The 27,025-nt window shown below is 43.0% G+C and overlaps 1 protein-coding gene across 1 annotated transcript; it reads left to right on the top strand.

Moving 5' to 3' along the window:
- The first annotated feature begins 1,950 nt into the window (after positions 1–1,950).
- Positions 1,951–27,025, top strand: LOC139306474 (sodium/potassium-transporting ATPase subunit alpha-1). Its single transcript, XM_070930340.1, has 23 exons — positions 1,951–2,060; positions 13,556–13,669; positions 14,367–14,426; positions 15,892–15,993; positions 16,171–16,272; positions 16,582–16,695; positions 17,116–17,250; positions 17,924–18,041; positions 18,145–18,413; positions 18,506–18,814; positions 20,135–20,269; positions 20,713–20,908; positions 21,011–21,186; positions 21,425–21,561; positions 21,818–21,968; positions 23,456–23,624; positions 23,725–23,879; positions 24,088–24,211; positions 25,302–25,447; positions 25,546–25,676; positions 25,980–26,081; positions 26,237–26,328; positions 26,657–27,025. Exons 1-23 carry the CDS (start codon positions 2,049–2,051, stop codon positions 26,683–26,685), a joined length of 3,078 nt encoding a protein of 1,025 aa, XP_070786441.1. The 5' UTR covers positions 1,951–2,048; the 3' UTR covers positions 26,686–27,025.

The following is a 27,025-nucleotide window of genomic DNA, read 5'->3' as shown; positions in this document are numbered from 1 at the left end:
GAATACACAGGGAGCCAGACAGTGAGTGACACAGCCTACCTATCAGGATACAATAGCACTCCAATGGCGGTATCATGCCGGCCCAGGGTCTACATCACGGGTTGAAGCTTGCGCTTACAGAACATAATCTATTACAGCCTCATATCGCTGGTTAAAGCTGCAGACAGGAGAGCACTAAGCAAATGCTGCGATTAAACACGTGGGGTTAGCCTTATAGAGAATTTGAAGCTCTGGTAGAGGTTTGCATGATGGAGGTAAACTCTTCTTCAGTCCATGCATACAACAAGTGGTTGAATGTTTCTGGTTTCTGGCGTAGATTAAACTAAATCTCTCATTTGTGTTGTGGGATGAAAGGGTTTAAGAGCTCCTGGAACACATGCAAATGTCCATGAGGGTGTTGCTACGGGTGTACAGTACAGCTAACGTTGCTAGCATGGCTGCAGTGTGATAATCAATGGGGGTCTCTGCATGGAAGGCCACCCCCCTCTACAACTTCCATCTCCTCAGGGGGCGTCAGAGGTCAGGGAGCATCCTGGAGCTAGCAGGGCTGCAACTATGTGCAGCCGAGTGACAGAGAAATATGTTCGAGGAAACAACAGACAGGGGGGCTGGTCAGAGAGCTAAAGGGGGCTCACACGTGCTGTGGAATCTCAAGCAGCACTTCTGACATTTTTGTATCATGAAACAACCAAACAGATGCTCTACTTTGGTTTGTCGATGGTGTCAAAGTCATTGCTGACGCGGTAATGCACTGCTGCTGTGCGTCTATAGTACAGCGATGGCAGTGTTACACAGATAAATCCGCTTTTGCAGCTCTGGATTTAGAAGCAGAGGGTTCAGAAGTTGGCTGCCCACTATCAGCACGCAACAACCTTGTCAAACCAGCAGGGGAAAGGAGGTGTCTGCGAACACAGCTGTTAAGCCTGGTGAGGTGTAGATGAATCAGAAGTGTGTGTGTGTGTGTGTGTGGCAGGGTAGGATGGGGGTGGGCCCCTTCACAGTAGAGCAATCCAGTGGCAGTTAAAGCAATACTTTCACATTTTGGGAAATTAGCTTATTCGCGTTCTTGCTGAGAGTTAGGTGAGAAGATACCACCCTAAATATACGGCTACAGCCAGCGGCCGGTTAGCTTAGCATAGCACAATGACTGGAAACAGGGGGATGCAGCTAGCCCGGCTCTGTCAGAAGAACCCACCTATCAGCACTTCTAAAGCTCCCTATTTAACATGTTGCATTATGTTTAAACCGTACAAAGGTTCATGTTTAAAAACGACAATTCGAAGTCATGTGCCCAACAATTTCTTGGTTGGGAGCAGTTGCCAGGCAACCAGAATTGTCTGCAAATTGTTATTTTTACACTTGCGCTGGCAGGCGGATTTTGGACAGAGCCTGGCTTGATTTGTACCCATGTTTGCAGCCTTTGTGCTAAGCTAAGCTAAGCTAAGCTAAGCTCCTGTCCCAAAATGTCAAACTATTCCTTCAAGGAATGTAAAAAGATATGATGTCACATTTAACACAGCACATTAAGATGTTTGGTGTGTGATGGTGTGTATTGTGTTTTGTTTTCCCCAGTGTTATCATAGTATCTTCCTGTAATATTATAATAGTTCTTGATTATTTATCTCTGATATTCAGTGTGTCTTATTGTCCATCTATGGTGAATGATGTGTGCTCTGTGTGTGTGTGTGTGTGTGTGTGTGTTGCATGGCAAGCTGAAAAAAAAAAAAAAAAACGCCCAATAATGGAGGACGCCCCGCCTCCATCCGTGGGGTTACCATGGCAAACGGCGTCGACGTCACAATGGAAGGAACGCCGTCTATAAGTATTGGAGGGTCTGCCGCGGCGGCTCGCGAGCTCGGATGTGCGTTCTGGAGGAGTGACACGTGCTGAAGAAAAAAACTTAAAAAAAAAAAAAGATAAAAAAAATAACGGACACATCCAGGAGTTTTATTTTGTTTTAATATTTTTTAGTGTACATAATTTTTAAGGTGGATTTTTTGTTTCTCACTACTTGAACTGGGAAGAACTAAGTCCACATCTTAGCAACCATGGGACGAGGAGTGAGTATAAATCTTGTCTTCTCTCACTTCGTCATGTCGTTCACATTGAGACATGTGGCGGAAAAAGACGGCTTTAAAACTTCACCATTCAAACAAGTGGTTTACTTAGTCGATGTTGATGTTGTCACGGGGTGAGGTGGAGGATCACATGTGTTAAGATAAACAACAAGCCTCCTTTTTTGTCTCTCAAAATGCCTGCTGCTTGAAAGTTTGAGGACTTCCGTGTTTTCAACCCCCCAAGAGACCACAAGACCCCCTTCTCATATATGTAGGCTGGCAGGGGGAAAGTAAGTTTCCACCGCTCACAAAAGATGCTTCTGAGCGTCCGGTTACATAACGGGATGTTCTCAAACGCCTGGACTGTCAAAGTTTTGCTAGCTAACAGTATTAGCCGCGACGCTGCAGCTGTGGAAATGAAACCGTTTGAAGTGAGAAAACGCTGCGAGTGGCTGCGGGGGGGTTATTTCACGGACTGGAGGGGCTGTTTTAGCCTAATTTGAGTCGAAAATTTGCGCCAAATATACTCCTGCTACTGACATTACGACATGTATAAAGTAGTTCCCCATCACTGATGCTCTCCCTTCAGGAAGACATATTTGGTGTTTTGCTGGTTTTGAAACATTTAGCTGTTGTAGTGTGGCACTTTTTCAGCAGCTGTGTGTTCGGGCTGTAATGGCTTGGCAGTGGGAGGGATATGTTAAAAGTCCAACCCACGTTTTCCTCTGCTGGGAGACTTGGAGCTCTGTGACCAGTTCTGTTAAACTTATCTGGAGTCAGATCTACACACCTTTTTAGGGAGAATAGCCCAGAGTATGGCTGCTTTTTAGGCGGACACACATTTTTGTGATGCAAATTTAAAAAATGCATCGTCTTAAATGGCATTAAAGTGGTGCTACTGCAAGGATAAACTGTGAGAAAACATACAAAAGGTGTTTTTTTTTTTTAACTTTCTTTCAAAGCTTACATATAAAAAATATGATATTTGCACTAACAAGCAGTAATCCATCATTAACAGATTATTGATCTTGCAGTTAGAATAAGTCATATCGCATATAAATTGTCTGAAAGTTGTTCATGAACATTGTAATGTGAGGTTTCAAGCGTCGTAGGAAGATCTCCATCTTTTCCTCCCCTCTGCAGGGGTCTTCTTTTGTGATCTGTGTTGTAAAATCCTTCATTCACATGCCCTTTTATGTCCTGTTATTTATTATAAAGCACCATTATTTCCCCTGAGAGGATGAGAGGCATCATTTAGAGGCGGGCATGTCAAAAGCAGAATGATTTCGACCCTGCCTGGTAGATTCACCAGCAGCCCCTCTGTTGTTGTTCTGAGTTATTTTCATGCACAACACAGCTGTTATTTTCCACAAACTTGAATTGTATGGGATGAAATTGAACCTTGTTGTAATAAATATCGGTAGTCGCCACACCCTGCCATGCTGCGCAATAGAAACAGTCATTATAGATTCAGCCTGCGAGGGATGGAGCGGTGGATGGAGGGAGAGAAAGATGGACCGAGAGAGAGATCTGGCGGGAGATGTGAAGCAGAATGGCTCATTCACTCTTGCTTCCCTTCTCCATGACGCTCATTTACGATTCTGAAAATCTTTGCTCGCTCTCTCTTGGCTTCTTGGCTGCTGTTTTTTTTTTCTGCCATGTGAAAGCCATGCCCTGCCCCCCATCCAACCTCCTTCCACTTCCCCACGGCGTCTCCCCTCCTTTCCTTCCCCCTCCAGTCCTCCTCTCCTCTCCAATACATTCAGTGCTGGCACAGGCAAATAGCTAGACTTGGAAGAGATACTATAGAGCTTTCCTGGTGCGAGGAGAGAGGGGGGGAGATGAGAAGTTGTTTTGTTGTAATGGAGAAGAATCAGGGCAGTGAGAAGGAGCACAGGTATGAGAAGAGTCTAGCAGGGATGATTATTTTTTCCAGTTTCCTCCTTTGCATTTTGGACATGCACCTCCCGCTCACTTCTAATATGAGATTACCCTTTTGCTGCCCTTTTCATGCTTTTCAGTGTTTTCTCATCACATCGGCAGCACAGTGCAATAAATAGGAAAAAAAAAAAGCAAGTGAGCTGAGAGGAGCGAGAGGAGAGATTGATTGCTTCAGAGAGGGGAGGTGGAGGGGGGAGGGGGAGGAGGAGGAGGCGGGGGGTGATATTAGGGGGAGCCAAGAGGCACCAGTTGCCGCATTGCCACTGTTCAACAACTTGGCTCCCAGACTTGATAGCGAGGAGGGAGAAAAGAGGCAGGGATGGGGCTGAAAACCGATGCATTTCTAAAGTGCCACATCCATCATTTACTCTGATGAATGATCCATGCATGTCCTTTGTCTGTATTTTAGTGGATCATTTCTCTTTTCTGATGTAGGTATATAATATATAAACTGATGAGGAACTAACCGCAGTCTCTCCACTGACTGGTTAACTGGGCAGCAATGCCGAGCAGAAACTGGGAGACAGCTGTCGAACTCACAGGAGACCGATGGGGGGAAATCCAACTAAATATTTCATAATCTTACCTGACTCAACCATTTCTTAACTAAACCGATAAATGTCATTTGAGAATTTACGTTAAACTCCTTTATGCATTTTTTGTTTGACTTGTTGTAAGCTGAGGATTCTGCTGATACCGTCTGCTTTTTACATTAAATGCTTGCAAAGTATGTGCACTACGTGAGTGAAGTTCAATCAGACCATCTAGCAACCCATCTTTGGAGAGATTTAAAGGCGCATTTCTTTTCAAATTGAGCGCAAGTAGGCAAATCTTGCTGTTCCTCAGACTTTAAAAAGGGGGTCCGTGAGTTTGTGTGATCATGGGGTAAATGGGAGAAAGTAACCATCTCTTTAGTGGCCAGAGATGGCAACACTCGACTGTAAACCAACCTTCCCTTCTCCGAGTTAGGACCCCGCTGTTTATGATGTACCCTGTTCTTCCCACTGTGAGCTGACCTAGGATGTCAGCCCTCGGCCTCTTTTAATCTCAGCCAAAGGGGCACCCGACTCCACCTTCACATCCATTCTTTACAGTCTGTTTCCCTCTTGTTCTCTCTGTTTGTACCTGTTTTCCTTCTCTCTCTCTCTCTCTCTCTCGCTCTCGCTCTCTCTCTCTCTGAGGATTTAAAATTCTTTCCGCTTGGCAGTCATTTTGTATTAACCGGGGCTTTTGTCACACGCCACCCCTTGTCTGTGACAGAACACAGCGTACTCCCTCTCTCCTCCTTTCTCTCTTTTTCACACTCACTCCATCTCTGACTCCCTCTTTTTTCCAGTCTGTAATTCCCTTTGCCTTGTTGTTTGTACCTTGTTTCATCCATCTATTCGCTTTTTCTCGTCTCTTTTTGTCTTCTCTTTCCCTCTGGCTCCCTCCCTCTCTTTCACATGCCGTCTATGTCTCTTTCTCGTCTTTGCCTCTGTTTGGCTAAGCAGCTTGAGCCTTGCGATTTGTTTTTCTGTGGCAGCTCTTTTGAACCTTCACTGCAAGCCTGTTGCTCAGCAAAAGTGGATCATTCACATTAAAAATAACAAACTCCAGAGCACACTGTTCCTCTGCCTCTGTCCATGCGTCTCCTACATGAGGAAATATGACATTCTCCATGCCAAAGGGAAGACATAATCCAGATCTTGAGCACTGTTGCCTGAATCACTGACTAGTTTGTTCCCGTGTTCATGACAAGAGAAATGTGTGCGACACATTCAGCTTTTCCCCTTCTTGAGGAAATGATGCAACTTGTGGCTATGGTGTCTTGGCCAGTTAATGTCATGGAGGTGTGGCTAAGGCCTGAAAGAGCCATTGATTTACTGGTTCATTCATTCTAGTCCAAAGCAGCTCCAGGTTGCCTGTTCATCTCTTAAGCAACTTTTTCCCACACAATTTATTTAAGAGTCCTTGCACAAAATAAAAAAGCCTTTGTCTCATAAGATCACCTTGTTTTATACCTCGATATGAGAAATTAGCATTGTAACAAATATAAAGCATTACTTTGTCCAAAGCAAATGGATAATCATCAAGAAAATCCATTTCTTTTTGTTCATGACATTTTAAGTTTCCTTAAAAGCCGCGTCTGTGTCTGCAGTGCCGTATTGAACAGGATGGAACAGGATTGCACACGAAGGCTGACAGATTTTTCCACTGATTCCCACACGTTTTTGACATTTCAGCTGAGTTAACCTTATCACGAACTTGGTGGTTTCATAGTGCAGGACAGACGGAACAACATTCAGCACAGCATACCAATTAAACCATCATATAAATCAATAAAACATATCAAAATACCATAAATATAAAAGACAAAATATACCTTTTTAAAAGTACAAAAAGTTGATAATCTAAAAACAAAATTATATAGATTAAAAAAAGCACTTCAAATTGAATTTATAGGTACCAATAAAACATTACACAAGGGACAACTATGGTAAAAGAATAATGAATTTTAAGAGGTAAATGGTGGCAGTTTGCACATTTTTCATGTCAGTGGTGTTGAGCGTCAGCCGGGCAGCAGAGGAGTGCCCACAAAGTTCCCAACAAGGAAAGGCATTGATTCATTCATGCACTTTTGTTGAGCTTGAAGAAAGCTGAAAGTTGCACAGGACGTGAAGGGAGTGTTAAACACGACCCCGTGTAAATTAACACACTTTCTTTTCACCGTTTAAACAGAAAACGGGGTAGTTGGAGGAAATGAAAGGATAAAGGAGGAGGGAGAGGAGAGAGGGGACACGGGGGCAGGGGGTGAGAGGAGGAGGGAGAAAGAGAGGGGGGAGGGGCCACAACACTTGACTCTGTCCATTCACATATCTCAGAATATCAGAGGTGTGGCAATAGTCGCTGGTAGCAACCAGGCAAAGTCCCAGGACTGTGTGTGTGTGTGTGTGTGTGTGTGTGTGTGTGTGTGTGTGTGTGTGTGTGTGTGTGTGTGTGTGTGTGTGTGTGTGGGCACAGTTGAATGAGCAGCTTGTGTATCTGGCAAAAGACCCTGGCACTAGGACGGGCTGTTCATAGGAATTCTGTAGAAAGTGTGTGCTTTAAAATATGCGACCGCTTGACCGAACGCTCACTTCTGATGTTTGTTTGAGCCTTTAGGACGTTGTTCTCTCAGGCGAGAATAAAAAGGGGGGTAAGGGAGGGAAGGAGGCCTCAGAAATTCTTGGTTTTCGGGGGGTTTCATTGCTATTCTGAGAGGCTCGTTCATTCAACTATTTGTTCTCTCTCGAAAGGGTTCTCAATGTGCTTCTCACACGAATCCTTGCTTTTATTTTCCTGTTTTTCAATTTTAACCAAAGCTCCAGTTAATGTTCATTCAGTTTTCTGACCAAGGTATATAACTTCAGTTTGCAACTTTTGTAGGTTTCTTCACACTGTTCAACTGAGTCAGAATCATCAGTATTGGTATTTCATTCACGAATGAAAACAACACTTAAACTGGTTTGACTGATCTTGACGTCACTGAATGAGGTGTTTCAGTCTGTAATCTGCACTCAGACTGTGATCAGATTTTAGCTGGAGTCTGGTTGACAGTTCCAGGACAACGTGGAAAAGGTATTTTGCAAACAAACACGTGTGAATAAGCTAGATTTCTTTCAGGTTTGGTCAGAGTCCATTTTGAAATTCCCACAAATCTCCAAAAAGGCTGAAGATAATGCAGCGTTAGTCAGCCTCGCTGCCGGATGAAGTAGCCCACATGCCCCTGGTGTTAACAATCACATGAAAAGATTTCTGAGCCTTTGTTTGTGTTTTTGATGCAGATTTTATGGAAGTTGTACAAAGGGCCATTGTTCTGAGTCCAGTAGGCTAGTGTGTGTGTGTGTGAGAGAGAGATTCCTCGCCAGTTTGTTTGTTTTTCATCACAGCCAATGCTTCTTCATGTCTGTCATCTCTTTGCTGTAGAGCATCCTTCTCTTTCTGCTTTCCATGCCCTCTTCTCACCTCCCTTCCCTTTGTTCCTACGCATACTTTGATTATTTTGTTTTTCTATCAATACATACTCCCCCCGCTCTATTGTTGCCGAGGTGGAGATGTCGACCTTGAACGCTACTCCTCAAGGTTAGGGTTTACTTTCTTGCCTCCTGTGGGAGGACATTGTTTTACAGCATTAAAAAACGTCTAACATGGAAACTAACATGGGTAACATTTAGAGGTGGCACTGCTGGTGACATTTGCAGAATCTCTGCTGCTGGAGCTTCCTGTAAAATGTTAAATAACAGGGACAAATATCTGTCTGTGAACTCTAATTGCATTATATCAGTGCTGGGCATAAAGGGCCCCGCTGTAGCATCTCATATAATGATGAGGGTAAGTAGCTGGGCTTTGGGCTCTGTGGTCTGCACCATATTGATGATACCACCGACCAGGGCTGTAGCAGAGAGCTTAGAAATGGCCTAAAAGTAGTCAAATGTATTATTATAGGTTAAAATACGATATAACAGCTGTTGTCTGTTGGAGCTGATTGGTGTAACATCATACCTTGATATTTGATCCAAAGTGTAAGTTGATTTTGTGGTCTGTGACTGAAAGAAGACAGCAGGTAGAGACAGTTGCCTAAAAGAGAAGATGAGAACATTTTCACTGGAAAACATGATGATCAAGCTGCAGCACAACATTATCCAGAAGATGCCATTGGACTGAGCATAAGTGCAGGCCAGACACACACACCAGTCTCCGGGAATTTACAATGTCTCAGCATGAGTGCAGCTCTGTCACAAAATGTCACCAGGAAGTGGTTAAGTGTGGATGAGCTCATTTCTGTACAACTAGAGTAAGCTGACTAAATCCCAGACAGGTCTCTCTACGGCGTGTGTGTGAGTGTGACAAGCGACGTCTTGTCGTGGTTTACTGAAGAGGGATTCCACCTGATTTAAATGGGACTCTCCCCTGAAGGCCCTGCACAAAGGCAGACAGGTGTGTTGAGTACTCCATGCACTAATAAGATTAATGAAACCAACAAAGCAGAAGAAAATGTCAGTCAGGTGTAGTGGTTGGGGCTTCAACTGCACTCAGTTCTGAGCACGATGTGTGAATATATCGTACTAAATGTGTGTTCACGATTCTACCAGGCAAGATGAGGGTGGAGATGTGTCATCTCCAGCTCGGTTTTTGTTCCCGTAAAGTGGTCGTCTCATTGCAAATGCCACACATTGGTGTTCGTGATATTACAGAAATATATTTCTAACCAGCTTATCAGAAAAGGCTTGTTAGCACTGTTTGTGTTTACATTTAGAGATAAAAAAAAATAAGACTTCAATGTCACTTGAAGTCAGCAGAAACGAATGCTGTGATTGAGTAAACAGAGCGGGAGAGAGGCAGCTCTGCAAACACAAACTTTGAGCAATGGGAGAAATCACAGTTGGCCACAGTTTGAGACGGCTCGGCAGCGTTACTCGACTTTTCAATTTGTCTTTTAAAGGATGTGCCAAGAGCAGACGCAGGGGGACTGTGCCGCAGCGCTGGCCTGACTGCTGCTTGTCAGATGTGAACAACTGCTGGTCTAATATGGGAGCAGCTTTCCAGAGCAAGAAAACGTTTCAGCTTAAACGTTTCTGTATCAGCTCGCTCTTTGAGTCTGTTATCAGGGGCGATGTGCCCTGAAATGGGCTAACATTTCTATCCTGACATTTCCCAGGTCTGTATTTGCAGACTTGAAGTGGTGCACTTGAAATATCAGGTGTTTGGATCTTGCAGATATACAGGCCATATTGGTTGCAAGGCAAACTCTTCAGGTAACCAGAGAGCTATCATTCATTGTTGAATCGTTCTCACCTGTTGGTATTCCAACACACTGGAGGATGTTCTTTACTGTGATTTTACTTCAGAAAGTAGTTCTTAAATTTAAAATTAATAACTAGGGCTGCAACTAACTACTACTCTTCTTTGTACAGCAAGAACCCATTCTTTGATTGATAATTATATCTCTAAGAATCTACCAGTATATCAATGTTTGTATAAAAAGAAATGTGGATTTGACAGCATTTATTATATTCTGACATAAAACATAAACATAGGAAACAAAAAAAATATAACCTCTTAGTATTTAAATGAGGCACAAACAAACCACTAGTACTTCTGTCTTGTTGGAATCAAGTCTGCGTTCCCACTTGGGGCTCTGGACCACAGTTTGTGAATTATTTGCCTAAAGCCAGATGGCCCCTGGGGGCCCTCGGGGGTCCAGAGGCTAAGATCTGGCCGCAGTGATCCAGAACCATTCTCAGTGTTTTCCCAGCTTAGCTGGCCAGGGGGCTCGAGCAACAATAACAACATGTGCTGGGATCACACACTCTGCTCTGGTGACTCCCTGGGAAACTTTAAAAGGCAGATGCAATAGAAAAACAATATTAGTTAGCATATTTCCATGACTGGGACTGTGTGCAGGATGTCCATATTTGGTCATACCGGTGCAGGTGAACCACACTGGACGCATTTTGTGTCCAATACATCACCTTCTCAAGAGCTTTCAAAATGGCTGCTGCACACTGTGGTGTTGCATGCAGACAAATAGCTCATTAGTAGTCACTTGGTCTTTCAGCAGCCTCCCTCCCTCCCCTGCTAACACGCTAACACCTCTGATCCTTGTACAGTGCTGAATTATAGATGAGCCTTAACTGCTAATCGATGTTAGCTTCTAGTGTTGCGATCTCCTGTTACCTGCCTGAAACACACACAGGCTTAACTCTCCCTCTATGTGATAGCCTACACATATTTCACCTGCTGCCAGTGGTCGTTGTACAACATGTCCATTAGGCCACAAACACATCTTAAGCCATGGTATATGTAGTTCTATATTGTAATATAAATATGTACCGTAATCTATAGCCATGCTAGCAGCTCTGTGAGGCTGCACTTAAACACCGCTGCGTTTTGAGCTACATGCTAACGACACCATGCTAAAATCCCCACAGTGACAGTGCGAACCTGCTGATATTTAGTAGGTAATGTTTACCTTGGTCGCCATCTTAATTTAGTGTGATTGCATGCTAACATTTGCTAATTAGCACTTAAGACGTAGTACAGCTGCCATCCTGTACATCATCTTCAAATGGAAATGAATGAAATACCTAAAAAACAAAGTCAAGGTATTTAGCCACTTTGGTGGACTTTGAACACAGTTGATATCCTTAATATCAGGAGTGGCTACGCTGACCATCTGGATAACGCAGAATAATTAAGTGGGGGTGTCTATAAATCAAGTGCATACAGGTGCTGGTGGCAACTCGCGTGATTGTACCTGCAGCAGGACAGCGGGCAGGATGGCGATGTTTAATGGCACCCTGATGTGGCTACTGAGTTTGGGTTGGGTAAGACATAATAGAAATCTTTTTGTTGTGTACTGCTGTGTGATTTTCATTACTCATATTCAGTGCATGATTTAGAGCTCACTTTTGCTGAATTATTGCATCTTTTTGGGCTTTTTTAAATTTCCCTTCTACCCCCAACTCTTTTGTTCTCTTTCTTTCTCCCTATCTCAGCTTCTCTCTGTCACCCTGTCTCACACACCCTCTGTCTTACAGCCGTCTAGAAGACACAATCTTTGCTTGGGCCTTTGTTGATCTGTCAGCTACAGTGACCGCTGATAATGGGGGGGGGGGGACAGAGGAGAGGCTCTGATGGTATGATTGGGGATGTCAAGTGAGAGGTCTAAACTTAGAAATATTCTCTGTTTAATTAAATCTCTCCTGCCTACAGCGAGAAGATTTGTGTCGCAGTCAGAGTTAAAATCAACAAAATGTCCCCAAGTGCGATTACCAGTAAATGACTCCAGTGTGGATTATTGTTCCACTCTGGGGTTTGGCTGAGGTACTTAATTGGTGAGGTTATGTGTAGGACGGTTGGTGAATGAATAAAACTTTGTGTGTTTGTCTCACCCAGACAGTGACACCCTATATTGCAGTGAATTTTGTTTTCACCCTGCAGCTTAATCTTTCTCACCACACCAACAAAAAGCACTTATCTTTCAACCGACCAACATGACTCTTGCTCCTCCCTTTGGTTTCATTCTTCAAGTGTCACTCTTGAGCTTGACTGATCCTTTTGAGAACTTTTTTTTTATGTCAATGGGTAAATAGCTTTTTATTCAGGTTCTGCTGATCAGTAAAAAACCTGCAGTTAGTGATCATCATGGGTTTGAAAGATTAAGAGTTCACTGGTGGAGCAGAATGTTAATATCCTGGGATTACTCAGGATTAATACTCAAAAATCAAAATACACACGTATTAAAGACATGCATAGCAAGCTGAGTTTCAGTCTAATTGTCAGCGGATGGAGTTGGACTAAAACAAGTAGTTTATAAATAGCTACTCTCACAATAGAAAGCCTCTCAAAAGCTTGCAATTCCCGAAAAAGTGGCTCCATAGTTGTTTTTGCGGTGACAGATGGCACTGGTGTCCATAAAGCCAGCATGCAAGACTTGTTTCCCTTCTCTGTTCATCCAGCGGGGCTCTTGATCTCACAACCTAATTCTATGTGACAAGTAAAGAGGTGACTCTTTTTTTCTTGGACTGTCTGTTAAAGTTTGTGGCAGTTTGTCTCCCCAATTTAGGCCACAGTTTTCTCTGTTTTGGACTGGGCTGTGTTTTCTTGTATCTGGTTCTGAGTGCATTGACCCACATGGAGTCTTAAAAAGATGCAGTATGACAAAATGTCTCCTTGCACTTTGAGTCAGACATCAGACGTGCTCACGTTGCATCAGACACACTTCAGCAGCATGTTACTCGTGCATCGTCTCTTTTGTTAGCACCTAAAGGTTCTCCAATAAAACTCTTTGAATCCTCGGTTGAAATGGATCACACAAAGATGCAACAAGTTTGTGAAGTTTTGGGAACAACTGAATAAAATAAAAAAAGCCAATCAAATTGTAGATTCTATTTGTGCCTGTTTCTCGATCTCTTTATGACATTTTTTAAATCATTTATTATATTTGTGCTAAGAGCTGTGGGTGCAGTGTTGCTTTAATCACATTTATGTGTTAACTGAGGCTCGTTTTCCAAAAGTATCACCCAACTCTATTCGTGCATCTCCACTCAAAGGGCACATGAGACACATTTTGAAAAAATAGAGCTGCCGTTTTACAAGATATTATGTTTCATGTTATTTTATCATTATTGTGCTAATACAGGCCCTTAGAGGGCAGCTTGCACCAAAGTATCCATCATCACACTTCATCATCCAGTGTGAATTATAGCTTTGATAAAACATTTACCAAAGCTTGTGTGTGGCCTAAAAAGTGCTGTACAAAGTCCCTGTGTCCAGAGTTGGCATAACAACAAATAAAGCACATTTGTGGCCCTTCAGGTCACTTGGTTGAAACGGCCTGTTGTACTTTCACTGCCTATGCTGTGTCCCAGTTGCCAGTCTCTATCTCTGCTGAAGGCGGTATTGCTCATCACTAATATCCACAAATCAGCACCGTCATAGTAATAGTGGCATGGAAGGTTGAGCTGGGAGATGATCCGTTTTTCTGTGTTTCTCATTTCAATTTTTCCGTCTTTCCCCTTCGTTGTCTCCAGGAAGGACGTGAGCAGTATGAGCTGGCTGCGACCTCGGAGCAGGGCGGCAAGAAGAAGGGGAAGGGGAAGAAGAAAGAGAAGGACATGGATGAACTGAAGAAGGAAGTGGATATGGTGAGTGTCTCAGCTTCACTTTTGTTTTCCACTCAGCTCATTGGCCTCAGGACATCTTCCTCCGATTGTCCACAACATGACTGTCCCATCCTCTCTGTTGTGTTGGCTTTACTTCTTCTAGCTCTATTTTTAATTACATTTATGAAGCTGTGAAAGTAGATTTCTACAGCTTACTCTTTACTTATTGAGTATTTCTCTGAATTTCAGGTTTCACTGTTTGGTGTAATATCTTAATTTTAGCTCTGTAGAAATTGCAGACACATTGAATTTGTGTTTTTTTTTTCTCCTTTTATCTTTTTTAAATCCAACTCCCTCACTGTCCTCACTCATTTCATGCTCCTCTTTTCTCCTTGTATTGCTTGCTTACCATCTTCCTTCTGCTCTTCCTCCTCCTCGTTTCCTTTTTATCCTTCCCCTCATTTTCTTCCTCCTCCTCCTCCTCTTTCTCGCGTTCTTCTTACTCCCCCGTGTCTTTTCTTGCCTCCTCGTCCATTCATTCCTTTTCTCTAAACTGTGAACGTTTCTCCATCATTGTTGTAGCTCTACCTTGAGAGAGGTAGTCATTTTAAAATGAAAGGTCAGCACACAATGTGCTGTAAATGTCAGTGGATTTTGGCATATTGAACACACACAAACATACAGTAGATACATAAACACTGGACTGATGCCACCGTCTTTTCTCTCTGTGTCTTTGCAGGATGATCACAAGTTGACCCTTGATGAGCTGAATCGCAAATATGGAACAGACCTCAACAATGTGAGCGAGATAAAGAGGAAAATGTGCTGTATTATGTGTCTGTGTGTGTGAATGTATTTACCTAAAATGTCTTACCTGCAGCTTTAAAAGTGACACTGAGATGCACTTTTGGCAGCCAAACTCTGGCATCATAATGTAATTTTGTATTCCAATCAAAGTGTCTACATTTATCATTAACTCCATTTTTCTCTTCAGTCTGGCAGCTGATGAATGATTAATGAGGCTTAGATGAATTAAACAGAGGAGTTTGTTTAAAGAGGGACGAGATCTTCTCTCACATCATGAAGGAAATGTCATTGAGGGTGTGATCAGCTACTACATGCTCTGTTCTCCCAGGGTTTATTAAAAGTGTGTGTGTGTGTGTGTGTGTGTGTGGGGGGGGGGGGGGGGGGGGGGGTTGGTTGGATCTCAGTATTTGTTTATTGCTGAAGGTTTCTCCAAGCTTCAAGGGAAATGCTTTCTGGAGTTCAAAATCTCCTTTCCAGCAAAAAATTAGCATGGAATTGTGTCACCGTGCTCAACACACGATGAATAATGTAAAAACTAGCTGACGCGCATCAGAATGAAATTTCCACACTTAAAGGGAAATGTGCAACCAGCTGCCGGATAACTTAGCTTAGCATAAAGACTTGACACATGAGGACACAACTCGCATGGCTTTGTTCGAAGGTGACCAAATCACTAATTTAATTTTAGGAGCAGTGACTTTCACGGCTCCCAGTAAAATGTTACATTTTTACACTTCAAGATAAGACTAAGAGATATAATTGTTGAGCTTTAGAGGTGGTGGTAGGCAGATTTGTTACCTTTGGACAGAGCCAGCTCTTTCACTGATTCCAGCCTTTGTGCTAAGCTAACTGGCTGCGGGCTGTAGTTTCATATTCACCATATTTAACACATTAACTTATTTCCCAAAATTCTGGGCTACACCTTAATTGGCATACATTTAAGGTAATCACACTATAGCCCTCTCTCCTCATGCAAATGTGCTCATGGTCATGCAGAAAAGATCAAGGGGAATAGTTAATCAGTGCCTCTAAACTGGGGTCTCCAAGCTCTGCGTGCATGCGTTTGCAGCTGTTGTAAATAATTTATTAGCTGCAGAAGCCCCTGTGCCCTGATTTCATATGATCCTATTTCCCTCATCTTGTCTCCTCTCCTTTACCTTCATTTCTCTTCTTCCTCTTCCTCCTACCTGCTGATGAAGGAAATGGACCTGTTTTTCTGTTGATGCTGTGTTGCTAGGCAACTCGTAGCACCTACAGTCCCCCCTGGACTTAGTGTGTCAGTGAGTTTGTGTGTACATATCTGGTTGGCTGGCAAAATAAGTGTGCGCTTGAAATTTGGTTGTATTTATAATCAGACATGCTTGTTTATCTGACTTCCAACAACCATCAGTCACCTGGTCGAGAATCAGGAATCTTATCAGCAACGAAACTGAATCTGTGTCTTCTCCTCGTATCAGGGTTTGACTAGTGCGAAGGCTGCTGAGATTCTGGCCCGTGATGGGCCCAACGCCCTCACTCCTCCTCCCACCACCCCAGAGTGGGTCAAATTCTGCAAACAGGTAACATCAGCTTTGTTGTAAATTGCACGCTATCTAATATGATTGAATTTGATATTGATTCTTTTTGAGGTTTTTAGCCTCTCTATTAAAGTTTAAATGTAGCCTCAGTCTCCTAATTTACACGTTTTTTATCAGATGTCATGCTTAAAAGGTCACCCCTGTCCTTTTTTCCTTCAGATGTTTGGCGGTTTCTCCATGCTTCTGTGGACTGGTGCCATCCTCTGTTTCCTGGCCTATGGTATCCAGGCTGCAATGGAGGATGAGCCCGCGAATGATAATGTAAATCTATAAATCTAAAAATATTGAAGTAAAAGCGAACAAATGACGAGCCATTTCACTCAATGTTGATGTTTTTATGAGAGCAAAGCAAGAAGAAATTAGATTTTCTGTTTTATGATGTATTTTGTGTATCAAGCTTGTTGGTGATGAAATTGGCAATATGTTGATTGATGTATCAATATGTGGGTATTATAAGGGAACAACATTACAGTTTGCTCGTACCAATGCAATAAAAAACACGATAAGGTTCAGGATTATGTCAGAAGCTGGCTGCTTGTGGAAATGTAAATGTTTTTCTGACGTTCACAGTTGTACCTGGGTGTCGTACTTTCTGCTGTTGTCATCATCACTGGTTGCTTCTCCTACTACCAAGAGGCCAAGAGCTCCAAGATCATGGATTCCTTTAAGAACCTGGTCCCACAGGTATCCCACGCATTTTACACCTTTTATTAATTGAATCTATTTAGCCTTTAATTCCGTAACTGCATCGACGTTTGATCGCCATCGACCATTTTGCACATATTCATAAATATATTAATATCACACTGTAACTCTATACTGAAACCGCTTCACTGAAAAAAACACAGTATTGTCACCATGTCAACTCTTAATTGTTGTATGTTAATTCAAGGTCTTATCCACTTTGCGGCACAAAAACAATGGAGTCCTCTTGACTTTGAATCTCATTAGCCCTCTTGAATAATTTGGAGGGTTAATAATGAAATTGAGCTTTGCATGTCGGATGTGTGGCAGTGAAGGCAGCTAAAACCGACAGAAAGGAGAGTCTCACTTTCTCCTCTGTCTTACATAAGTGTCTGTCCTCCATCACGTCTTGTCTCGTAGCAAGCCCTGGTCGTCCGTGACGGTGAGAAGAACAGCATCAACGCTGAGGAGGTGGTGGTCGGTGATTTGGTGGAGGTGAAAGGTGGTGACAGGATCCCTGCTGATCTGCGAATCATCTCCGCCCACGGCTGCAAGGTGGGTGCCCTGGACACATTTCTATTTGTCGGTGCCTTGAGCCTCTTGCGGTTTGTGGCATGTGCTTGATTTTGAAATCCAAAAAGCCTCAGCATACTGCTAGATGTGAGAAATTACTAACTTGACTTTTCAAATAATGTTGAACACTTTTTGTTCATATTTCTAACATTTAATTATCAGACTGTGCCATGTGACTGTGAAGAAGAGCTCGAAGCCCTTTTAGACTTTTCCTTTGAAGTCACTCTTGTAATAAATGGACTCACGCCTTTTTATGTGACTAGCGATAGTCTTATTATGGGGACAGAAAGCAAGTCTGTGAGCCATTTTGGGACCTGATCTAAACTCGAGACCCAAGAGCAACACTTGACCCAATTATGCCCCGTGCTTTCCCATCAACCTCTACATCGCTCATTGTTATATCTTTATCCGTCACCTGCCTTTGCATCATTTAGCTGTTGCTCCATAATGGACCAAAAGAGTGCCATTCAACCCAAATCTGCCATCTGGCCTTCAGTAGCTGTTTTTACCAAAGAGAAAAGGGTTTTTTCCTCTCTGAGAGAGGAACTTTGTGACAGCCATCTTCTCAGTTTTTATATCTTTTCTTTCCTGAGGCGGATGTAGCCACATTGTTTTTCTTTTTTCCATCAATCACAGTTGATGTTTCATTTCCCAGGTGGACAACTCCTCTCTGACCGGCGAATCAGAGCCCCAGACTCGTACTCCTGACTTCTCCAATGAGAACCCACTGGAGACCAGAAACATTGCTTTCTTCTCCACCAACTGTGTTGAAGGTATGATGACAGGATACATCAAAGCCATTCAGAGACAGTGCTGCATTGTGAATCAGAGTCTCTGCAGTGAATCAGAGAAATTATCTATTCATCCTTGCCACAGGAACTGCCCGTGGTATCGTGATCAGCACCGGAGACCGTACCGTCATGGGTCGTATCGCCACGCTAGCCTCTGGACTGGAAGTTGGACGCACACCCATCTCCATCGAGATCGAGCACTTCATCCACATCATCACCGGCGTTGCTGTCTTCCTCGGCGTGTCCTTCTTCGTCCTCTCCCTCATCCTCGGATACTCCTGGCTGGAGGCCGTCATCTTCCTCATCGGTATCATTGTCGCCAACGTCCCAGAAGGTCTCCTGGCTACTGTCACTGTGAGTCCTGGTGTTTTTTCTGTATTAAAGGTCCAACTATAAGTCCCAAAATCAACTCGGCCACTAACTGACCCGAGCAATCCCTTCTCTAGGTGTGTCTGACCCTGACTGCTAAGCGTATGGCCAAGAAGAACTGCCTGGTGAAGAACTTGGAAGCTGTCGAGACCCTGGGCTCCACCTCCACAATCTGCTCCGACAAGACCGGCACCCTGACCCAGAACAGGATGACCGTGGCCCACATGTGGTTCGACAACCAGATCCACGAGGCCGACACCACAGAGAACCAGAGCGGGACCTCCTTCGACAGGAGCTCGGCCACCTGGGCTGCTCTGGCCAGAATCGCTGGACTCTGCAACCGCGCCGTCTTCCTGGCCGAGCAGAGCATCATTCCCATCCTGAAGGTGGGTTTTCCCCTCTGTTTACTTAAGTCTTCTCTGAGACAGCAACCGTCAGAACAGAGGTTTTCCACGTGCATTGTGTAATGTTATTAGGGAAATAATTAGCTCTTAGAACTAAAAACAGAAGTCTGTATTATCCTTCATCCTTTGTTCAACAACAACAACAACAATGCTTTTTCTGTTGTTCTAGGCCTTTAGTTTGTGTGCTCATTATGTGGGCAGGATTTAGAGGTCCTGTACTGCTGACTCATTTCCAATTTGAATGTGCCCTTTCCGAGCAATTTGAAAATTACAATAAAACCAAACAAGTGTTCCTCTTCCCTATTGTTCTTTTTTTTTCTTGATATTGGCTTCATTTAATTTCTAGCAATGCCAACACCTGTTCAAGTGTACTTCATGAAAAATTAGTGTTTGTTCAAATCAGACAAGAGACTGAAAACTTCAAACTATAATAATACTGCAGCTATTGTGCTGATTTATTCAATTTCTCAAAAGAGGATAAAACAGTTTTGGCAAGTGTCTTATATCACATATATCACTTATATCTTATATCACAACAATACTTGAGCTTCATGCTACGTTAGCAATTAATACATTTAATAAAATAGATTCTCTTTGGTGTCTTATGGCCTTAAAAGTGTGTTTCCCTGTAACTAAATACAACGAATGATTTTGGAACTTGATATCAGACATTAAAGATTTTGTAGGTGAACCTGGATGTTTGCCAACAGGCTTGTTTTCCCGCTGATATTCCTCTCCCTGGGGTGTGTACACACATTGTAACCACATAATTACTCCTAACCCAACCCCCCCAAAACACACACACACACACACATACAAATGTACACATGTCTCTTGGCTCCCAGACTTTCCTTGGAGCCCAGTCTCTGGTTTCCACTCTGTCTTAATAACCTGTTAACGCGTGTATCTGAGTGTGCACATGCATCTGTGTGTGTTAATCACCTGTAAATGTCTGGCTGACATCATGGCTCTAATTACCAGTCATTCTCTCTCACTGCTCATTATTTTTCCCTCCGTCACTGTTACAAGAGTGAGAGGAGGGTAAACACGGGGTTGGTGTTTATCAAGGCCAGTAATTATGGTGAAAAAATGAAGAAAATTAGCATTTGTCTTTCATGGCCACCTTCCCAAACTCATCTCTCTTGCTTCTTTTGTTTTTGCTTTGTAGGTGGACGTGTGTAGTAAGACAGATTTTGTGTAACAGGGCACTGATGGTCCATTGAGTAATTAAAGTCTATTGAGGATGTTGGTTATTCAGACTCTCAGAATATATTATGTGTGTTCTCCATCTTCCTCCTCCAGAGAGATGTGGCTGGTGATGCCTCTGAGTCAGCTCTGCTGAAATGTATCGAGCTGTGCTGCGGATCAGTCCAGGAAATGAGAGAGAAGTCCCCCAAAATATCTGAGATCCCATTCAACTCTACTAACAAGTATCAGGTATGGAAAGAGTAGCTAGCTTGCAGCTTAATTGGGTTTTTAGGATATGGAAACCAGTTGTTTGTCATGTTATTTTCAGGTGCCATTACAGGAATATTAATTTCCACCAAATGTTTTTATTGTTTTGAAATGTCATGGGCTTGCTGAAATATTAAATGTCAGGTTAGTTCCTCCTCCTCACAATAAATCCATAAGGTTAAAATTGTCTTGGTATAAGAAAAATAAATCTTTGTGTGACCTTTTAGTAACATTATGAATTTTTGCTAATTGTTAAAAATGGACGTATAAGGGTCCCTAATAAGGCATTTGGAGAAGCTTAAAGGTCAAGCTTGAGTTTTTTGTCATTTATTTTCAGTTTATCGTCCTCTATCCTCCCTCTTTTATACAAGTTGGGGTTGAAAATTAGGCAGCACACATTCTTACCTGTTTTTTTTTTTTCCCAGCTTTCCATTCACAAGAATGGCACACCTGAAGAAGACTCCAAGCACCTTCTGGTGATGAAAGGAGCCCCAGAGAGGATTTTGGACCGCTGCTCCTCCATCATGATCCAGGGCAAAGAGCAGCCTCTGGACGACGAGATGAAAGACGCTTTCCAGAATGCCTACCTGGAACTGGGAGGTCTGGGAGAGAGAGTACTGGGTAAGGATGCACAGCTGCCGGGATTGACTTGAATTGATTAACAGAAATTGGGCTATTTTTCTAATAAATCCTAAACTGCTTCTTGTCTTGTGTCCCATCCAGGTTTCTGCCATTTCAACTTGCCTGATGACCAGTTCCCAGAGGGCTTTGCTTTTGACACTGAGGAGGTGAACTTCCCCACTGAGAACTTGTGCTTCATTGGCCTCATGTCCATGATCGACCCTCCTCGTGCTGCTGTGCCCGACGCTGTGGGCAAATGCAGGAGCGCTGGAATCAAGGTAAAGCCCATATTAAAATGGAAACCGCTTATTTAGTTAACATAAAGCTATTTCAGTCGGCCTACTCACGTGGAATGGTTATGTTAAAATATGAATACACAGTCTGTACAGTTGTATGCCCTCCAAGTGGCCTAATTAATAATTCATAATGGTTATGTAAGTGACAATATAATGGAAGAACTGAAGTGTTCCCCTTTTGATTCATCAAACTTATCAACACAAATGTCCCTTGTCGTAGGTCATCATGGTAACAGGTGATCATCCAATCACAGCTAAGGCCATCGCAAAGGGCGTGGGCATCATCTCCGAAGGCAACGAGACCGTTGAGGACATCGCCGCACGTCTGAACATCCCAATCAACGAAGTCAACCCAAGGTACCGACTATACAGAGAAACCCTGAGTGCATAAGTGCAGATATGGGACACATTTGTTCCGGGTATCATGGAAACAAAAATCAGACCTGCGCCTGGAGTACCCCAAGGTCATTTTCTGGGCCCCATGTTGTTCTGAATGTTTTCTAACCCAAGGCTTCAAATATTCCTAAAGCAATTTCTAATTATTCTGGCGTTGTGCAACTAAGTTTGTCTCTCTGTGTGAGTAAGTAAGCTAATGTCTTTGTGTTCCCCCCAGAGATGCCAAGGCCTGTGTAGTCCACGGTGGAGACCTGAAAGATCTGTCCTCAGAGCAGCTTGACGACATACTGAAGTACCACACTGAGATTGTTTTCGCCAGAACCTCCCCACAGCAGAAACTGATCATTGTGGAGGGCTGCCAGAGACAGGTAGAAACAAAACAAATGAGGAGGTGTGTGTGTGTGTGTGTGTGTGTGTGCGTGTCAGGCAGAATATTGTCCTGCTCTTATGAGCCTCTGCAGTGTTTGTTCTGCTGTTTTAACAGTTTGGCAAACACAGCATGTGCCTGCGCCTTATTATGTAAATGCATGTGTGAATATTTGATATCCCTATCCCCTAATGCTTATTTATGGTTATTGCTTTGGTCTGATGACTAAGTTGGCAGAATAATCGAGCATAACATCTGTCAAGCTGTGACCTCACCCCACACATGAATATTCATAAGGGCATCAGTAGGAAGAGCAAGCTCCTTTTGAGTGTTGTGTGGACTATGTATGTATTTGACTATATAAATGTTTTTGTTGATTATCGCCTGATCAAGCGTCACCACAAACATTATACTCCTCTGATGTAGAGTCAGTTTCATCTCTTGGCCTCGCTACATGATATATTTCTGCAGAAATAGTTGAAAATAACCTAATTTAATTGGATTCAGTGTGGAAGTCTTCCTATCAAAAGTTACAGAACTAATTTAACATAATGTAGTCCAGTGGTCCCACATGCTTCCTGGAGTGGGAGGGGGATTGATTATGACTTGTTATTGACATTTCATCAAGCTTTATATTTCAAATGTCTCCCCAGCCACTGGACTTAAAGGAGCACAGATTTGCTTTATCAGGCAGAATGAATTATGGTCCTTGTAGTTTACTGATGCACATTTAAGGGCGTTGGCAGCAATAAATGATTGTTTGAAAACGTTTTCTGAGAACTGCCACCTTCATTCTTCACTCCATTTTTAACAGACCTGAAAATATACTTGGTGAGCTGTTTATCTGTTGAGTGGGAGGCCCAAATATTAAAACTGGGTGGGAAACTGATCATCCATATCACTGTCTAAAAGTAACGTGACACATATTTAATGGAATCCCACAGGATGTTTATCTGTTGTCGGCATGCAGCACATCCACTGATTATCTTCTGATCCAAACGTTCACATTTTCCCCAGAAAACAAGCTGTGTCTGGACTGATCCTACCCGTCTCCTGTTCACTTAAATCACATTTGTATGTGCTGTCAAATAAAGCAGAATTGCCCTGAAACATTTCGAAAACTGAAGCTTTTCTTTCGCGACAGGAAATGATTGCGTGACGCTCTGTAACTTTAGAAAATGGAAATGTCACTCAACAGCAAGAACGGTGACTTTTCTCTGGAAAGGAAGTGACACCTGTTACTTCAGTCGAGTGTTTTTTTTATACACACACACACACACACACATCAGTTTGAATTGTAATCTCAGCTGAAGTCAAACATTTGCTTTGCTCTGCTCCAACCATCACTCAAAAGACACCACTACTATTGGCAGCTGAAAAAATACACATTTTCCCTCTTTACTTTCATTCATCCTTCTTTCTGTGTATCATTTCCACACACAAACATGAATATTGCCCTCAACGCTTCTCTCTCCCGTCTCTCTGCAGGGAGCCATTGTGGCTGTGACAGGTGATGGTGTGAACGACTCTCCCGCTCTGAAGAAGGCTGACATCGGCGTTGCTATGGGTATCGCTGGATCTGACGTCTCCAAGCAGGCCGCTGACATGATCCTGCTGGACGACAACTTTGCCTCCATTGTTACTGGAGTGGAAGAAGGTAAGACCTCCACCAAGGCTTATACCTGCAGACATGTGGAAGACTGCAAAAAACATCATTGTAACTGCTCACGATATTCATTTCTCGATTACTTTGCCAGGCCGTCTGATCTTTGACAACTTGAAGAAGTCCATCGCCTACACTCTGACCAGTAACATCCCTGAGATCACCCCCTTCCTCCTCTTCATCATCGCCAACATCCCTCTGCCCCTGGGAACCGTCACCATCCTCTGTATTGACCTGGGAACTGACATGGTAAAGATGGACGAATTTCATATAACAAAATACTTTTCAATGAAAACGTTTGTGTCTTTAACAACTCAAAATTTAACATGAGAGCAAATGTCCACCTTCAGTTTAATTCTAAACAGAAAAGCTTAGCCTGCAGACAGAAACACAATGAAGGTCCTCTTAGTCAGTGTGTCAACTTGCTCATTGATCGGTGCTGTGTCCCGTCTCCCAGGTCCCTGCCATCTCCCTGGCTTATGAAGCAGCTGAGAGCGACATCATGAAGAGACAGCCCAGAAACCCAAAAACAGACAAACTGGTGAATGAGAGGCTCATCAGCATAGCCTACGGACAGATCGGTAAACAGACACTCTGTGCCATCTTGATTTAGAAATCCAAATTTACAAAGTACACCGCTAAAAGTTTGTTTCTGGAAAGGCAGCTCAGTATCTGGGTGGTCCAAGATAACTAAAAGACTGGCATGTACCAGAAATAGGCTCATACTGATAGAGAACTGGAGTCTGTGTCTGTCTGTGTGTGTGTGTGTGTGTGTGTGTGTGTGTGTGTGTGTGTGTGTGTGTGTGTGTGTGTGTGTGTGTGTGTGTGTGTGTGTGTGTGTGATGATAGAGCTGTGCCTCTGGCTTTTGATTTTTCCCCTCTTCGGTAATGAAGCCAAGAATAGGCTTGACCCTCCTGAACTCCCGAAACTACCTTATAAGAGCAGAATACAAGCACACAAATCTGGTTATTTTCGGGTTCTGATTTTCCTCAAAGGTGCAATGGGAACATTTTGTGTTGAGACATTGCTATGCCCTTTTCCGTTTCCATCACAAAGTAATGTTTCACAAAAGAGCACACCACCTATTGATTGTCCTGTACTTTTGAATTGGATTAAAGGCTCATAAAATATCTTAACTCTTGTGATACAACTGTCTGTTTTGACAAATTCTCTTATACGTCTTGCCAAACATTTAAAATAATCAAATTGTATCTTGATGGTTTATTCATCTCATCACAATTCCAACATTTAATTCACTAAAAGACCCATAAATCATTTTCATTTTGATTAATCCTCTAATTCCTCAGAGGAAAGCCTAATCTCATTTATTTATTTACTCCGTAATTCATCGAATGAAATATGGTTTAGTCCTCCAAAATTCCCCAAAAGACTGACTAATCAAATTTACTGACTCAGTCATTCACCGTCTCATGCATCTTATTTTTCCCAAAAGACCACGAGGCCAGTTTGTTTGCTTAATCATTTATTGATTCCTGGTTTAAATTTCAAATCCTAAATGGGCTCATTATCTGTATTTATTAATTTAGTCTGAAACTGCTCACAAGACAAACTACTGTCAGTCATTAATCAAAAGATTATACCATATCAGATGTGTGTCTCTCTCAAATGTAGTTTGCTGTGAGGTTTCTTAACTTAATGTCTTCCTGCAGGTATGATCCAGGCGCTGGCAGGTTTCTTCACCTACTTTGTGATCTTGGCTGAAAATGGCTTCCTGCCCACCACCCTGCTGGGCATCAGAGTGTCCTGGGATAATAAATACGTTAATGATCTGGAGGACAGCTATGGACAGCAGTGGGTCAGTAACACTCAATGGGCAGACCATAAGTAGAGGTTATAATTTGGCCATCGCCACCTGGTATGAGCGGTTTCTGATGTGTGCGTGTTCCCCGTCAGACTTACGAACAGAGGAAGATTGTGGAGTTCACCTGCCACACGGCCTTCTTTGTCAGCATCGTCATCGTCCAGTGGGCCGATCTGATCATCTGTAAGACCAGGAGGAACTCTGTCTTCCAACAGGGAATGAAGTGAGTACAAAAGCACCCACTACTTTTCAAGTCTGAGCCGCGGATGTTTAGTCAGAAAATACAGTCCGTCCTTTGCTTCTGAAACAGCTGCCATCTTGAATGTCATGCCTCCTTTTCCACATTGTACTAGCTGTTGTGCTTTTCTTGGAGGAACTCTACTTAACCTCATTGTTTATTTTGGGCTTTGAAATCCTGGCACCAAGATGATGAAGATGTTACAATCCTAGCTATTTCCAGCCACTCTAATTAGCTTGTTTGGGTCTCTGGTTTCATTTTCTCAAAGTCTTACTTGGTGTGTTTCAGGAACAAGATCCTGATCTTTGGGCTGTTTGAGGAAACCGCCCTGGCCGCCTTCCTCTCTTACTGCCCAGGCATGGACGTCGCCCTCAGAATGTACCCTCTCAAGTGAGTAAAGCACAGAAACTCTCAATCCACCAATAAGCCACGTACATATCTGTTTGACTCTGCAATCGAGCTTACTCCACCTACCACATGTTGTTCATCCACGCCCGGGGCACTGGATCAGTTTCTCATCTCTTTTTTTTGTGTGTGTTTTACAGGCCCAACTGGTGGTTCTGCGCCTTCCCCTACTCCCTGCTCATCTTTATCTATGATGAAATCCGTAAGCTGATCCTCAGACGCAGCCCAGGAGGTGAGTCCAGAATCCATGCTTTTATTATCTTCTCCTGTATTTTCCTACTTCTCTCTTCCTCTACACTGTTATTTTTCTGCACACTTTTGCACCTCTCTCCATCTCTGCAGCCCATTTCTCTCCTGTTTTTCCTCTCTGCCTTGTAGATAATGTTTATGCTCGGTGAGGGTGGAGAAACTTATTAGTCTCTCTTTTAAATCTCCTCTCTCTCATCCTCCACGCTCTTTGCATGCTTTTAGAAAATGTATAAAGATCAAATACATCCTACCTACCCAAGGAGTTGCTTCTAAATCCTGTGTTTGTTTGTTTTCTCTCCCTGTGTGTCCAGGTTGGGTGGAACGGGAGACCTACTATTAAAGACCCATCAGCCCGTCAGTCCAGTCAGCTCGCATCTTCTCCTCCACTCCCGTCTTTGCATGAATATTGTCTTGCTGCTCGGAATAAAAATTTAACCTCTGTGAAAAAAAAAAAATTGGAACGTGTTTTTATATTAGGGAATGCTTGATACTACTATTAGACAAATACTGAGATGGAACATGCTGATGATGCTGATGTTGATAAATGATAATGCTAATAATGACATGAACACTGAACATTGACATGACTATGCGTGCCTTGTTTCTGAAACAGGACCAATTTTATACATGTTTTTAACAGTTATAAACGTTCAATAAAAATGCGCTCGAGTCAGGTCCCA

Source organism: Enoplosus armatus, chromosome 24, assembly GCF_043641665.1.
Source record: "Enoplosus armatus isolate fEnoArm2 chromosome 24, fEnoArm2.hap1, whole genome shotgun sequence".
Taxonomy (NCBI): Eukaryota; Metazoa; Chordata; class Actinopteri; order Centrarchiformes; family Enoplosidae; genus Enoplosus; species Enoplosus armatus.
This window is presented reverse-complemented; position numbering and strand designations above follow the sequence as displayed.